The sequence below is a fragment of the Nipponia nippon genome, unplaced genomic scaffold (genome assembly GCF_047370975.1).
Source record: "Nipponia nippon isolate SJK-2023a ecotype South Korea unplaced genomic scaffold, ASM4737097v1 scaffold_1, whole genome shotgun sequence".
Classification (NCBI taxonomy): domain Eukaryota; kingdom Metazoa; phylum Chordata; class Aves; order Pelecaniformes; family Threskiornithidae; genus Nipponia; species Nipponia nippon.
Genome location: NW_028262290.1, coordinates 38,014,210 through 38,030,114, shown reverse-complemented (window position 1 = coordinate 38,030,114; position 15,905 = coordinate 38,014,210). Strand labels below are relative to the sequence as shown.

The window sequence follows — 15,905 nt, the reverse complement described above, 5'->3', positions numbered from 1 at the left end:
ATAGGGAGCCTGGAGAATATTTTGGGGAGGGCGCCGGTGAGGTTTGTGAGGCGGGGGTGCTGATGGCAGGAGCTGGAAGCCAGGAGGGCGATGCTGGGTACCGCGGCGTGCCAGATGCCGGAGCGCAGCCGAGTGGGGTTAGCTGGCTGTGGGGCACTGATGGACATGGTCTCCCCGCCAGTGGGACTGGTCAGGTTTTATTTTTCCAAGCTTAGGCAATGGCAGTGTTTCGTGCACAATGACCCAGGCCATAGCTTAGTCCTTCCTCGTCATGTTTGTTGTCCTTCTAGTCTAGGGAACACAAGGGCCCAGGGAGATATGGTGGATCCGTGTGTGTGTTTCTTTAATCCCTTCTTGCTGAAGATTTCAAGGGATGGAGCAATAATCGTGTGAGACTAATCCTACAGAAACTGGAAAAAAAAAATCCCTGCTATAAATTCTCTTTTAACTTGTGCTCAAAATTTGATACTTCAGGCACTAAACACATCTACCAGCCCACAGCGTACAATTCTCAGACGCCAGGGTTTATATACGCTGCTGCCGCACAAGTGTGGCACTGGTATCCAGTCACTCCTCCCTCGGGTGTTGATCTGTTTGTCCTCCCAAAGCCAGTTCTGTGAACTCCTACAGGGGATCTTTCATATGCTATGAGCTTTGCTTCCTCATCAGCCCAATAATTCTGTGTCTTGTCCTTTACTAGGTAGCTTAATCTGTTTTTGAAGATCTAAGTGGCATTTCATGTTGGTCATCTGCAGAGAGGAGAAAGGACACTTTGTAGAAGAAAATCTGTAAGACAGTAAAACAGATATACAAATACTATATTTTGCCCTTAGTAATTCTCCCTCTAAATTCAGGAAATAAGTGCTTCATGGTACGAGATTCTACTTAAAAAAAAAAAAAAAAACCACAACATGCAGATATGTGGATAATACACAGTGAAAACAGCGCTGAAGAGCATGGTCAGCCTCGAAACCAAAATCGTTGTGCAAGTTTTGTCTATAGGAATCAGAACTGATCTTCTGTGTACGTGGATGGAAATAAGTGTTTGCAAGATCAACACCTTAAGTGGGTGCTACAGGAGGTGACAGCAGAGTAGGAAAGTCAGATTTAGAAAAGGGAAAAAATGTTGCCCAGTTTCACACTTGTAGCAGCTATGACAGAATTCTCAGATAAGGGAGGTACTTAAGTCTTACTTTTAATAGGCTGATTATAAAATATATAGGGGAGGTTAAATTAAATGCAAGCTTTAATTTCATGGGTTAGGGAATTGCACAGTGAAATAATTCATTGAGAAAAGAAAACACTAGAGAGTATTCTTCAGGAATTTTACTTTGGGAACGTAGTATGCTTCAGCCATCGGAAAGAACTTTCCACTGAATTTTAAAAATCCTTAAAGAATTGCATAGTTTGAAAAAGAGACTATTTTAATTTTGTATGGCTTTGTTAATATATACCTTTATTATTATTGTAGCACAGCCAGTTCTAAAGTCATTTCTTCACAGTTTATTCCAACATTTTGATAAAGAGTGCGAAGAGCTTTCTTGGAAGATGCATCGTGAAATACAGAAAATGAGGGAAATTGCCCTTGTTTACCTTGACAGAAGTGGTGGCCTTCAGAAATTCGTGCACGATTGCAAAAAATATAATGGTACTACTCACTCAATAGACAGTCTGTTAAATTGATACGTAAAAAAAAAAGTAAGAGATTTGTGTAATATTTAAGATACTTTTTGCTCCTACAGACTCAAAACAAAGTTACGCTGTTTATCGTTTCATTATTTCAATAAATCCTTCTGACATTGCTGAATTAGATGCAACTCTTGGAAATTACATTCTTCATAATCCCATACAAGCTGCACAGATTTTTCAGTCAGTAAGTATGTATTTATAGACAAGAGTAGACAAAAGTACATCTTCTGTATTTTAACTAGGTTTTCCTTTCTAAAATGAAGTTATTTTTCAATATCACAGGTATGTTTCATAGCTATTAAGACATTATCATTAATTGAACAACTGCAGACAGAGGCCCAGGTGAGTCTGCATTGTTTTCCTCCATTTAGATCTTAAATCTTTTAACTATGGTGAAGTATTAACAAATATAATTTTTGAATTAACTTTTCAGTTTTCATTTTCCCTTTGGTTGTAGTAGTATTTGTAATTAAAAATAGCTGGAAGTCTCACCCAACCATATTGCAAAAATTTTGAGATAATTAATATGAAACCTAATTACTCTTACACTTTATGTGTTTCTGAAATTTTTTTCTAATAGCTATGTATTATCTAAGTAAAGCAGTTTTAAATAAAAAAATATTTTTACGGTATTAATGTAATTGTGTCTCTTGTTAGATTAGTATACTGCTGAAACCAACACATTTGCCACCTTTACCAAGTTATGTTCTGAGTCTTTCTGCGTTTCCCTTTAATTACACATCTCAAAGATTTTATATGTCTGAAGGAATAGTGATTGCAATGGGAACTGTAACAAAATATACACAAGGAGCAAGATTTCTTTGTACTGAGGAAACCTGTCCATTTTCTGAAGGTAGTAAAAAAAAAAAAATCAGTACTGTTTCAAAAGCTATTTAATAATTTTCATAACTTAACAGAGATTAAAAACCTAGCATGAAAAAGGCATTTCTCTATGCAGTCTTATTATGCAAACATTTTTGTAATGAGCACAGCATGATTTTTACTAATTGAAAGCAGTGGACCTTGCAGGGGTTGCTCAGCATTATTAAATGTTTTGGAAGCATAGCTATGCCAGCAATCCCATTTTCCTCATGTTGAAGATAGTTTATATGAGAAAAGATATGTCGCCAATATAATTTAATAAATTATCTGAAAGAAAAAACGCTAAACTAGTAGAATACTTTTTTTTTTCCCTTGGAAGCTGTGTTTATAAAAAAAAAAATGCCCCAGAAAAATATGCTTAAGTGACGGGCAAAAGATTCTAGCATAGAACAAGTTTGCTTTAATGAGTATCTGACTTCTGTGGAACTACTTCTTTGAGTAATATCACCTTGCTTGTACTGTTGCAGGATTAGGGCTGAAGTACTTCTAAGGCTGTTTTGTTTGCTTCTTCCTGTAACAGAGACCATAAAATCAGAAGAGAGAAGCAAATCCCAAAGTTAGGAGACTGCAGAATACATCATAATGACGTCTTTATGAGGGCACGCACCTCTAATAATGAATATCCATATCCCGTGTCATTTCCACGCAAAGCAGAAGTGGCAGTCGCTTGCTCCCTGCGGCTCAGTGGCCAAGCTGTTCTACTTGGGAATGGGCAATGGGAAATTCTGACATCTTGTGGACAACCTGTAATAGATTATACAGATCATTTTAGTGGAAGCATAGTATATGAACGTATGCCCATCTGAAGAAACACGTGACAAATCTGGAATTTCACTGTCCAATATACTAATCACTTCTATTCTTAATGGGAAATTTGAAATGAAAGCCATGTCCTCGTTTTAAATTTTTGGTAATTTTTTTTTTTTTTAGGCTTTAGGTACATAAGGGTGCATCTGCCTGGAGCCACCGAATCTGCCACAGTGAGGAATGATTTTGTGTGTAGTTTGTGTGCTTCGCCACTGCGGGAGGACATGAAATTTAGAGTACTTGGTGGTAGGATTTATGTAGTTTTATTTTTAGTTCTATTACTTTCCTACTTCTGTTACACAATAAGTAAACAAAATGGTTAAGTGCAAAAAGCCCCCAAATGCACCAGCCATTTAGAGAAAGAAAAAAAAAAAGCTGTATTGTTTTCAAGAGAACTAACCTTTTCTTTGCCTTTATTTTGAAAGATAAACAAATAGTTGAAATGATTGATGCAAAAGTTCTTAATGCTTTGAAAGGATATTCCAGTGATAAATCACATTTTAGGATTCAGACATTTACAGTTTTCTTGAGAGGTAAGCTGAATTTTGGAGTTTTGTCAAAAATGTTTTAGAATTGAACTGTAATAATCCCTTGCATTTTCCTTATAGGTCCATTTCTCTGGATAAAATGGTGAAAGTCCTAATTTATATTGCAGTTCTTTCATAAAATTAGGGGGGTAAAATACATAAAATTAGCTAGGTGATTAAACAGTATACACAGGTGATTTAAGAGTGCACACGACAAAACTGTTGCATTCATTTTTATACCTTCATTTAAATAAAATCCCCTGGCCAGCTCTGCAGTATTGCATTCTTACTGTAGCTTGTTTTTTCTTCCTTTCTACTTCCTTTGGTCACACTGTTTTGTAACTTCATGCATTTTTAACATCCTTCCTCAATCTAGCTGTTTTCTGCATTCCATCAGGATTTTTGGCTTCTACTACTACTACCTTCCGCTGCAAACATTAAATGATTTCTAATGTGAATATCCAACTAAGATCACAACTCACCAACATAATTCCATTAATTCTCTTAAAAAAAAAAAAAAAGTGCCATTCAAAGTCTACGGAATTATATGGTTAATTTCTTGAAAACTAAATAGCTCCAGGATCATGAGAAACACTTAAAAACTGACGCTATGCATGTATGGTTATAAAACAGAATCTATGGGTGAGATACTGCCAGTCATGCATGCATTAATTTCCACTGGCTTCAGTGATCAATGAGGTTAGACAGGGTCTCAACAGCTGAGATTCGTGTTTGATTGGACCTAACTCTCATTTCCAAAAAATAAATGTGATTTTTTTTTTAAATGCACAGAAATACAAATGTTCCCAAAGCTATTTGAAACCCGTTTAGTTTGGATCGCCTTTTTATTGTGTGTTTTTTTTTTTTTTTTTTTTCCTCCAACATTTTATAGGACAGTAAGTGATAATGGCGTAACCACAAGTTTCAGAGTAGGAATGCATACTTGCAAACAACTGTCCATTTTCTTCTCAGTGCAGAACTAAATGGATCATCCATTTTCTTTATCAGGAATCTCCTTTTCCTCACCCAGTGTGCCTTCCTTACCTCTTGCATCCAACTGTTGTTTTCTGCAATTAAATCATAAAATCAAACTGTTCAGAATGTGAAGAAAAGTTTTCTGACCATGTCTTTAGACCTGTTTTTATGCCCTAAAACACATCTGCAGGTTCTCCTCCCCCCTGCCCCCCCCCCCTTTTTTTTTTAATTTCTAGACGAACTGGCCAATAAAATGAAAATGGGAAACCACTACAAGATTATAGGAATTCCAGCTTGTGTACAAAATGGCTTACAAAGTACAGCATGTATAGAAGTCAATAGTGTACAGCTCTGTAAATCAAATGGTAAGAAAGTTCCATTAAAAATTGACTAAAAAAGTTGGAAAAACATTCTAGAACAAAATCTTGAGAATTGGTACAGTCTTCTGTTATCTAGAGGTCCGGATTACAAAACCACTCTGGGACTTTCCTCTTACAGTCTGAAATGTGTGCTTACGGTTATTTGAGAATATCTTCTTTTGCCCAGTTTCCATGCGTTGGGAAACTACGTAATTATTTACTGCAGTTCTTCAACTTCTCTTTCCAACTTCTCCTATCCATTGGAAGGTACTTTGAAATCATACATTAAGATATTTTAGTTTGTTAGTAGTTTGTTATTAGTTTGTTATTCCTTTCTTAGTCCGCCAGTTTTAGCAGATCATGTCTGCTACCTTTTTCGTAGTAAAATTAATAGTGTCAGATGTTTAAATTCTGAATTTGAGTAAACATACTTGTTCTTTGTAAGTTTTGTATCAAGACTGGAACGGTGATTTGTTCTAATATATCTGCATAGCGCTCTTATGAAGTGTTTGTTAACCTGTACTTTGTTTTCATTAGGTCCTTCTTTTGTCAGTGACAATTTTAAGTATCTGCTCTCCCTGACTTCAAGTTCATGCTGGAGGTTTACTGCCATCCTTGCCAGTAACTTTGCTTCTCAAGTTGTTCCACCAGGCACTTACAATACTCTTAAACTCGCAATATTGCTGAGTCTAGTACAGACATGTGAAAAAGAAAACGCAGATTATCTGGATCTGTTGATTGTGACAAGTGACACGCTAGTAATTGATAGGTAAAGAGATCCCTTATTTTTAACCTAAATTAGAATTAAAAACATGAGTATTTTTAAAGATAATAGGATCGGTCTTCCATGAAAGGCTAAAGAGACTATATTTTAAAAGAATATACAGGGCTCCAACTCAGTAAAAATACCCCATTTTTATCCCTGGGACATTTTTCTTTATTTCAAGTGATAAATCTAGATCAGAACTTCACGAGTAATAAAACCACTTAACAGTCTCATAATGATCTCAACGAGATTTTAACACTAGCACTGTTTAGCAGAGCTCAAATAATACATTCTTCTAAAATGAAAACTGAAGCCGGTCCCAGAAGCTGGTAATGATGAAAGCAAAGGGCTCTGCTTTCAAATCTTGTGTCACTTTAAGCCTTTTCATCACCGCTTCCCAGGTATCAGCATTTTCAGTTCATAAGCAGTGTGTAAATAGATACTTTCATTTTTATCACTCTTTTTGATAAAAACTATACTGATAAGGTATCAAAACTCACGTACGTCTTTACACGTAGGTCATAAATCCAGCTGTTGTTGCCTTTAACAAAATGTTTTCCTGTATTTATGCATTTTATGTATTTACCCCTTCGCACAACTGTAAACTGTTCACATAATTTCACATACACTGCAGAAAAGTACAATATGCTCACCTTTAAATTTATATTAATTTAAACAAAATTACTTTCTCCTTCCCCAACTCAAAACAGGGCTTCGTTTTTATTTTTGACAAAGACCTTTGAAAGTGGCATGAATTTTATTTTCATTTGAGAGTTTAACAAATTCATTAGTATTTTTTGTTGTGGAACAAAAAAAACTTTCTTAACCATTTTAAAATTTAGCTGTAGAAATGAGTTCAAATTTGAATAAAAAGTGGGTTGCAGGCTTTCTTTCTCAGGTTAAGAGTAAGATGTCATAAGAGAAATCATAGGAGCTCAGAGTGTTTTGAGAATTAAAACATCTGGTTAATATTAAAACAGTTGCACACTGTGAATCTTGATCAGTACTGTCATTTGTACTGTTTTGTATGTGCACATAGTATTTTATTGTCGGTAGCCTGTCAAAATAGGCATTTCTACATCATATTTATATTGGTATGATAGCCTATTTATGAATACTTATTAATTTTAATTAATAATTTTCTCCAAGTTAGTAATAATAATAGGATAAATCATGCTCTGACACCTTAAAATCATTAGGAGCCTTGGATTGTGGAACCAGACAGACAATTTGCAACCTCTTTGTGCCAAGGAACGGAGTGCAGGGGATGAAAAAGAAATTCTATACCTGCTTTCTCAAAAAGAATTGGGGTGGGGGGCAGTAACCCAGGCAGGCAGAGCTTGTGTGTTCCCAGCTTTTTCATTTTTCCCAGATGGCCAGGATTCCTAATCCTCTACCCTTTTAAATCACTGGAAAAGTTTCTCTAGAATAGGAACAGGAGTTAACAACGTGGGGTTAAATTATGAGACTTCTTTTTGACTCCCTAGGAATTACTTCTATTGCAAACCATGATTTGTCTCATATGTTATATCCATAAGAAATTTTTGTCCTGTTGGCAGCTGTTGGTGAGAAAGCCTGGACGTCTACCTTTGTATTCAAAGTTACTTTAAACATTTAATTTTGACGCTGTTTTTATGTTAAGGGTGGTGGTTGTTGTTGTTTCTAAGTGAGTCTTAATATATATAAATACCATTATAAAGTATTAAGTGTAGTATTAAGTTGTTCAAGTTTTTTAAAACTGAACAATAACAATTTGTGACTAACAGAAATATTTAATCCTCTAGGCTTCTGAATTACAGCATATGTCTTCTGCCTCGTGGCATACGACACCCACCTTCTAGTGAAATTTTTCCTTCTGTGTCCAAAGATAAACACGGAACTGGAAGTGCTAGTATTCACGCCTGCAGTGCTGCGCTGGCTAAGGGTGGTATCTGTTACATAGGAGACTTATCTTCATATAAAAAGGACAAACTTGAACTTCTACAGTCCGGTAATCTCACACCTACTAACGAATGAGGGGACACAACAAAACAAACATGCAGATTTGTGGCGAGCTTCGTTCCCCAGCTTATGGCCCTCAAATGCTGGGAAAATCGATAAGCTATTTGTCACCAGTCTGTGTCCAAAACAAGGACAAAAAAGCCAAGGTCCTATTAGCTTACATTTGCTACAGAGATCCACTGATTGTGACGATTCAGTGAAATACATAATCGTGACTGGTTTCAGACAGTGCCTGTGGGACTAGAATTTATAGTTAAACTACATCAAAAACGTAACTGATGTATTTTGTCCTGTCCTAGTGCTGGAGAGCAGAACGACAACAGTGTTCATTCCTGGGAAGAAGTATGGAGAAGAGGCTGACCAACAAGTTACTATTTCAGTTCAGACCAGTTTTTGGTCTTTTGTAGATGTGGATGCTTCCACAAAGAAACATACGCAAAAGGATAACTTTTTAATTGGGCAGATGGTAAAGCACATGCCTTGTTATGACAGTAACTGTACTACAGCAGTTAGTTGTGTTTACGGTTATTTCAACTTATAATGAAAACAATCAAATTTGTTAGTATTTCCAAAAAGTCACAACTTCAGTGACTTTAAATCAAGTATCTTCTAAAATGAGCTAGCTTTCCGAGAAGCAGCTATCATTTATATTATTCAGAATAGCTTTTGACAACTACTATTGAAACAAAATTTTACTGCATATATTGTAGGTAATTCATTAGATAATCTTGCAGGACTCAGTATATATGGATATTGAACGTTTCAGACTGAAAAAACTGTGAGGTTTCTACAAGTCAAAAGGCCAAAATAAAGTAATTGTGTTCTTTCTCTGGGTCTTCTCTTTAGGATGTGAGTTTGATTCCACCTAACCTCCTAGATGTTTTTGGGCTTTTGATATACAGTGAGTTTCCTTCCTGTCGACTATCTTCTCCTCTTGTGCATCATATCTTGAAAAAAGCCATTAATCCTGAGGCCGTGCTGTACAAAGTCTCACAGCAGTTCAGAACGCAGGATTATGAGGAGGTAACAGATACTATCCAGTAACTTAGAAATGCATTATACTTGGGAATATCATACTGTTTCTGGAATCGCAATGTTCTCTCCGCGCATTGTGACTGCTTATTTTTAAACCTGTTAATACTCACTTCTTACTCTTTCCCCCCCACCATATTCCCACTAGAACTAATAATTGATACACACACTGATAAAATTAGCTTCAGTTCTTTAAAAGGGGGCCAGCACAATAAATTCAGTTCAGTCCTGCTTCTGAAAAAAATACTAGGTTAACATTCATATGAGATCTCCGATACCTCATTTTGACCAGAATAGCTTACAATCAGCAGTAAAAGTTAATATTCTATTCTAAATAAACTGAGATCTATCCTTACGCATAGCTGAATGGTGACAGTTGTCTTTATAAAAACTATTGGTAGAATATATTGTCCAAACTATGTTACTATGCCACTGCTGTGAAAAATGTAAATTCTTTGTTTTCCAGTTAAATATTTAAAATGTATACCCTCTCTCTAGTTTATTTTGTTTGCTAAGAATCTTCATGTTGAACTGAGTTCAGAAGCAGAAAATCTCATTCAGGGCTACTATCTTGCAAGTCGCAGAGTGAGAAGAGATTCTATTAATGGATCAACATTATCAGCATCTGCACTAAAAATTCTGTACGTCCTGCTCTTCCTAGTAAAGGAAACACATCTATGTTTCAAATAGAAATTGTGCTAGCCTGCTCAAGAGCTTGTTAAATAAAAATCTAGACAAGACTTTTAAGTTTTGAAAAGTTCAAGTGTAAAGAATCTTATTTACCATTTATGAATGCTGCTTATCTTATATATTGAAGTTGCAAAAAAAAAAAAGTTTAAAGAGTTTTAAAGTTTAAAAAGTTTTGTGTTTGGTTTCCCCCCCCCCCCCCCCCGGCAAAAAAACAGTGATTTAAGAGACAATTATCACTATTAAAGCTACCTAGAAAAACAAAAATGGGATTTAAATTATCACAGCTTGGTACTATGCAAGCAAAAAATGTATTAACAGTAGATAATATTCTGAGTTCCACTGCCTTCATAGCACAAGAAAGTAATGCAGAGTAATATGTACTTTCTCAGTGACAAGTATAACTGCACTATTTGTGGGAAGTTTACACAGCTGAAGTATGGGGGGAAAAAAACCCGCTCCAGTGTTAACTTTTTATTTACTGCAGTGCTTGAAACAGGGCAATACATACTGCATTCATGTCTGCAATATCTTTTATTTCTGACATGCTTATATTCGTCTCTTAGGATTTCACTGGCTAAGGCTCATACTAAACTAAGTTTAAGAAAGAAAGCGCTCGAGGAAGATGCGTTGATTGCCATCTTGTTACTTGAATCCTCTCTTACCCTAAAACATGGTAAATAATGTAACGGTCTTTAGTCTTGGGTACATCTTTTTCATATTTTGGCAGTTTGAAAAAAGTTCATATCGATTGACTGCAATAGTAGTTAGTTCCTCTCAAATCAAAGTCCAGAATTTCCACTGCCTTTCAGTTCCCTGCAAAGCGTCTCAGTGCTGTACGTCATTAGGCCGCAGGCCAGCACCAAGCCTCCACCCTTTATGCTGGCTTATGAGAGGCGCAGCTCCGCTAACATCGATCCAGGTTCAACTAAAGACAGATTCCCTCCCTGGGGAGGGAGAAGACAAGGGTTGAGGGTTTTTTTTTTTGTTTTTGTTTATCTAGCATCACAGGCACATTTGTTCACACAAATTTGGCAGAGGCAAGAATTATGATGCAATGCTTAAAAATGGAAACATACAAGATTGCATTACTGAGTCATCTGTCACAGCTTTTTTGCCCTCAAAGCCCTGGCAAGAGTTTATCAAGTCTTGTAGCACAAGTCTTAATTTCTTCTTTGTTTAGGCAAGTCTGCATTATGCATAGCACCAAATCCTGTATTTCCATTTGACCTCAGTGATGAAAACTCCCTGCAAGAGCGAGATAGTTACCTAATGCAGTGTCACCATCAACTGCTGAAGTTTATTGGTGCATATGGCCCGGGAACTCATATTAAGACTAACGAAGAGTGAAAACTCCACTCTGTAAGTAAAGCCTGAAGCTTCCACTTTAGCCTTTTGAGAGACTGCAGTTAGAAATATACTTAGAAATAAACTTAATAACTAATTAACTTTAGTTTAGTTATTAACTAATGTTAATAACTTAGAAATACAGTTTTTAATATTTTGGTAAGACTGTTCAGTGCTGTTTTGCTAAGGAATAAAGCATAGCTGACAAGATTCAATTACAAGTTTTGTGACAGTGTTGTTTGAAGGCAGGAGTGACATCTTTGTCCTAGGAGGCCATGGCATCAGTGTTGTTTGAAGGCAGGAGTGACATCTTTGTCCTAGGAGGCCATGGCGTCAGAATAAAGTCACAACCGGAACTTCTCTTCCTGGCTACCACTGTTCATCCACGCTTAGTGACAGGAGTAAAGCAGGGTTTTTAATAAGACTACAACTAACAATTAAACCAGGGGTTTAGAATCTAATGTTTCATTTCAACTACATGAACTCTCTCCGCAGTTTTTCTTGTTGCTTCTTTTCAAATGTATCACCCAATGAGCATTAAATTGTTTTAAATACATTAAAACTCTTTTTCTAGTGTAAGTCAACTTTTTAACATTATTAGTCATGTTCTGAAAGGTATAAAAGTATCGCCATACTGCTTGACGTTCTATGTCTTTGTTTTACATCACAGCAACATAGTATTAGACCAGGATGCTGGTGTGCTCTTGCAATCTGAAAAAACCCACAGTATTTCCACGTTACAGACCGCAGGGGATAGCAGAACCCGACAGGAGAGTGAAAAAAAATGTTATTGGACGACCTGGTAGGTGGGCAGCTCAGCAAGTTCAACTCTACCTCACTGCAAAAACAAGTGTAAAGAGTGGTGTAGTAGAAGATGAGCTGTCTGACCTACAGTACGTTTCTCCAACTGTGGACTTTTCTGTATTTTATCTTCCTAGTAAGGATATAGCAGTAGACATAATACTGAGCAAGTTTTACATCCAAGAAGTCCATGTTAAAAAAAAAAAAAAAATGCAGCAGAAAAATTGTAGGCTTCCTGTCAAATCTGGACAAGCTGAACGGCTTGGTGTGGCTCCTACCCAGGCTGTCATCCAGCCGGATCGTGGTGCTACTGCTCACGTAGCCTCAACAAAAAACTACAGGCACTGAAAACAGAAATCCAACGGTTTTTTTTTTCATACACACACTGCCTTGGAGATAAGCAGAAAAGCTGCCTCCACGAACACTGTAAACACTCTCATGTAGAAAAGATAACACAAGTTTTCCTACATGTTTTAGCTCTTGCTTTATTCCATTTTATTCAATTTGTTTGGCACACTTAAATATTCATACCAAGTTCTAAGAGTGTCCACAAGGCCACCTCCCTTTCTTGAGTGACACGCTCACCTGAACTCCATTCAAGGATTATTCACACATTTTCACTAAACAGCTACTCCTCTGCCATACTATTGAACCAAGCAGTATTTCTGAGGAGCAGGAAGGGCCGTGAAAGCATTTGCGAGGGCATCAGAACTCCACGTTTCAGGTTGCTGTTTTCAAGCTAAAAAAAAAAAACACAACAAAAACCAACTCAAAATAAGTTAATCAGTTTTCTGTATGCTTAATCAATCTTATACAAAGTTAGTAACTTTACTGGCATTTCAGATTCCAAGATACACATCAAAAAACAGTCAGATGGGTAAACGGCAAAGATTTCATCACTATGCCAGCAAAATTACTTCTAGAATAGACTTAAATAGAATTCCTTCATAAACCACGATTTTTGAAAAGCTGTATTAAGGAACATACATCCTTAGGAAAAAAAAAATCTGCAAAAAGAGCACAACTTTTTATCCGTACCTCTCCCCAGCTTCTCCCGTGACGTGTTAAGCAAAAATTAGAAGACCAGTAGCAGTCCCACAAGTAAAGAACAGCATAGTCAGTCAGTAGCCCAAAAGCGCCCTCGACTAACAGGCCGCACCTTCGGCTGACGTAAGCCGGCATGGCTCCAGACAGCAGCAAACATGGCCAGTACAGGCCTTCAGCGGCTAGCAGCGTAGCTTACTGGAGCCCGAGTACTGTAGCATCGCAGTAAAAAAGCAACTTACCTTCTTAAACACCTCTACTTCTAGAATTGGATGGAGTCTGCTGTTGGCTGTATGTGCGTACACGAGCCTCAAAGACAGTGGAGAAAGAAGGTCATCTGATGTCATAGCGCCTTTAAAAAGAATAAGCGAAATCAGAAACGATGGTAGCAGATCAAACGGGAAAAATCCTACTCGTTAGCTGGCACATCAGATACAACATTGCTCATCACAAAACTCAGCTGGGTAAACGGCAAAGTCGTCATCACTAGGCCAGCAAGCAGTCTCCTGCCTGTGCTAAGGCTGGTGTAAGGCATCAAACGCAAGGGGGTCTGTTAAGTTCGTCGCAAGAGATGCACTTCTATACATCAAAGTAGAACCTTGTTTTTAACTGTTAAGCACAGAATGGCTTCAGTAGAGCCAGGAACAAGAGAAAAAAGCTCCCTCTGGGCACAAAACCACAGGCCCCTCCCTGTTGTTAGATTCAAGCTCCAGATGCCAAGTATCTTTCTAGAGGGAAAGTCCACTGCCATAGTCACCTTTCCCTTTGGAATATATTCCATCAGGCTGATACGGTTAAGTGCCAGCAGGGATGGTGATTTGAACACGCTGTTCTTCACTTTAGCCTCTGACTTCCAACTAGCATCTGCTAATCCTTCAAAGCAGAAGTCTCGTTTCTCTCCCCAGTTAAAAGCTAAATGTTCTGATACTATTACAAACCTTTCCCCTCCGATTCCTTCGGGATTCTTGGCTTGCACCTGATTTGTTCTGGGGAGCATGTCTTAGGTTATATAGCTATCATAATACCTTTTGTTTTGAATTTCAACCGCTTAACCCTACATGCAAACAATCATATTCCTCCTTGTTCCATCTGTAAGAGCATTTACAAGCCATAAAACAGCTTCAGAAATCTAGTTTTCAGGAGGCTTTCCTCAACATTTTTAAGTACAGTAAGAAGGAATTACTTCGGTAGCTCCAGAATTCAGGTGACATCTTCCTGGTTGCAAGGTAACAGCGTAGCAGAGTCCAGACTGGAGATTCCCAAAGCCGGTAACAAGCTCATCTCTCCACCTGCTGCCTACAACAATGAAAAGAGATAAAAGATATCCGATTCAGAGAACTCCGCTGCTGAGCCAGCAGCAGAAAGCATCAACATTTCCTTGGGGGAAGTAAGCCAGTCAAAGAAATACCAACCCCCTGGGCAGCCTAATTGCTGGCTTTATCACTACCTGGGGAGAAAAGTACAGGCAGGATCAGCCGAGATCAAGGTTACACAGAGGCGTGATCATTTTATTACCTAAAGCGCACGCCAGTACGAAGAATGACTGATTGCAGGGCCGTTGTGCTGCTCCTAACGAACAGCCGTGGCAGGGGAGAGGAGTACCCCAGCAGGGCACAGCCTGTAACCCCAGTTCACATGCTGCGCTCGGGGGAGCCTACTGACGCGTTTTCCTTTTGGTTAAGGTCAGCTCTGGCGCTGCGGCCCCGGCAGGAGAGCGTTACCGCAGAGACTGCCGAGAGCCCCGGGTCCTGCCCCTGCCAGAGCCCCCCGCTCGGGTCTGCCTGCGATCCAAAGAGGGCATCGTCGGGGTCGCCGTACACCACTGGCCAAATTCCCCAAAGAGAAAAAAGGTAATTTATCTTTAGAATTAGGACATGCATTTGCCAATGAAAATGATTTATCAGCAAAACCAAGCCTCTTTTTGGATGTCCAATCTGTCATTCCTTTGACGACTTGAAGAACCAAGAGATGGCTCGCAGGAGCCACCACGGCTCGCCAGCGGAGCAGCACATGCTAATGAGGTCCATCCTAGCCTCACGGGACGTACGCGGGTCCCTGGAAAGCCCGCGTGGCTACTGAGCGTCGGCTTCAGCTAGCCCGCTCCAGCAGCCAGGCTGGACCACTGCCACTACGCTGGGCAACCAAAACCAAGGTACAGTTACCACAGCGTGACCATCGCTCATCTTTCACGTGATGGCTTACGCCGTTTAGAAAACGGTGCCAGCAATACGCCCCTTCAATTCTTGAGGTTATACTCGTTGTTTTGAGCCCTCAGAACGGGATTTCTCACATTAAACAGGAGGGGATATTTCTGATTCCTCTGAAAAAAAACGAGAACTCACTCTACTGTTCAGACGAGCGTGTGCTTGGACTGAGGAGCTGAGGAGCTGATTCAAGGAAGCAGCGGCACCAAGTCGTAGGCCGGGTGGCTCGGCCGCTCCCGACGCCCCCGGCAAGGCGGCCGGGCCGCTGCCGCAGGGCCCGTCCCGGCGGAGCGGCATTAGCCCCGGCGGCCCGAGCTGCCGCTCCGGTGCCGGAGGCAAGCAGGGAAGAGCTCGCGGCCCACCCAGCTACCGGCTCCGGCCACCGTGTCCCCGCGTCCCGCCCGCCGGCAGGCCCCCGCCCCCCTCCTCAGGGCCGCAGGGCGCGGAAGGAGCGAGCGGGGGGCGGCAGGCCGTTAAATAGTCCGCGCGGCACGGCGGCGCTTTCCGGCAGGGCGGGGCCTGCCCCGGCGGCGGGCGCTGGCTGCCCGCGCATGCGCAGGCCTGAGGCGGGCGGCGGGGCCGGCGGCGGCGGGAAGCGTGTGGGAGGGAGGCGGGGTGAGGGCGCTGCGGCCGGGGGCCGGGCGGGAGAGGCGGGAGGCCCCTCCTTCCTTCCTTCGGGCGGCGGCCGATCCCCAGCGGCTCTTCTGCGTGGCACCGGAGCGGCTGGGTGCGGTGCCGCCGCCGAGGGGGGCTCGGGGCGCGGGCAGCAGCCTGCCCTGCCGGC

General features: G+C 40.0%; 1 protein-coding gene, 1 long non-coding RNA gene and 1 other non-coding gene across 6 annotated transcripts; 1 reads left to right on the top strand and 2 right to left on the bottom strand.

Moving 5' to 3' along the window:
- Positions 1-1,434: 1,434 nt before the first annotated feature.
- On the top strand, positions 1,435-12,637 carry MCMDC2 (minichromosome maintenance domain containing 2). The gene is made up of 14 exons (XM_009471650.2): positions 1,435-1,648; positions 1,743-1,873; positions 1,972-2,031; positions 2,347-2,542; positions 3,502-3,624; positions 3,804-3,911; positions 5,117-5,245; positions 5,777-6,008; positions 7,790-7,995; positions 8,306-8,472; positions 8,853-9,029; positions 9,537-9,679; positions 10,292-10,401; positions 10,909-12,637. The coding sequence occupies exons 1-14, from the start codon at positions 1,435-1,437 to the stop codon at positions 11,073-11,075; spliced, it is 2,163 nt and encodes a 720-aa protein (XP_009469925.2). The 3' UTR covers positions 11,076-12,637.
- LOC148057298 (uncharacterized) lies at positions 1,539-15,662 on the bottom strand. 4 transcript variants are annotated; one of them, XR_015703526.1, is made up of 8 exons: positions 15,260-15,662; positions 14,101-14,213; positions 13,160-13,269; positions 12,459-12,612; positions 4,849-4,972; positions 3,179-3,315; positions 3,020-3,082; positions 1,539-1,671 (listed from the first exon to the last, which is right to left on the bottom strand). It is a non-coding gene; the product is annotated as an uncharacterized LOC148057298 (long non-coding RNA). The 4 variants fall into 4 exon arrangements; XR_015703527.1 differs by lacking the exons at positions 1,539-1,671; positions 3,020-3,082; positions 3,179-3,315; positions 4,849-4,972 and adding an exon at positions 7,879-8,007 and having other exon boundaries at positions 15,260-15,657; XR_015703525.1 differs by lacking the exons at positions 1,539-1,671; positions 3,020-3,082; positions 3,179-3,315; positions 4,849-4,972 and having other exon boundaries at positions 12,343-12,612; positions 14,101-14,209; positions 15,260-15,656.
- On the bottom strand, positions 12,704-12,782 carry LOC148057299 (small nucleolar RNA SNORD87). The gene has a single exon (XR_015700180.1). It is a non-coding gene; the product is annotated as a small nucleolar RNA SNORD87 (small nucleolar RNA).
- Positions 15,663-15,905: the final 243 nt, after the last annotated feature.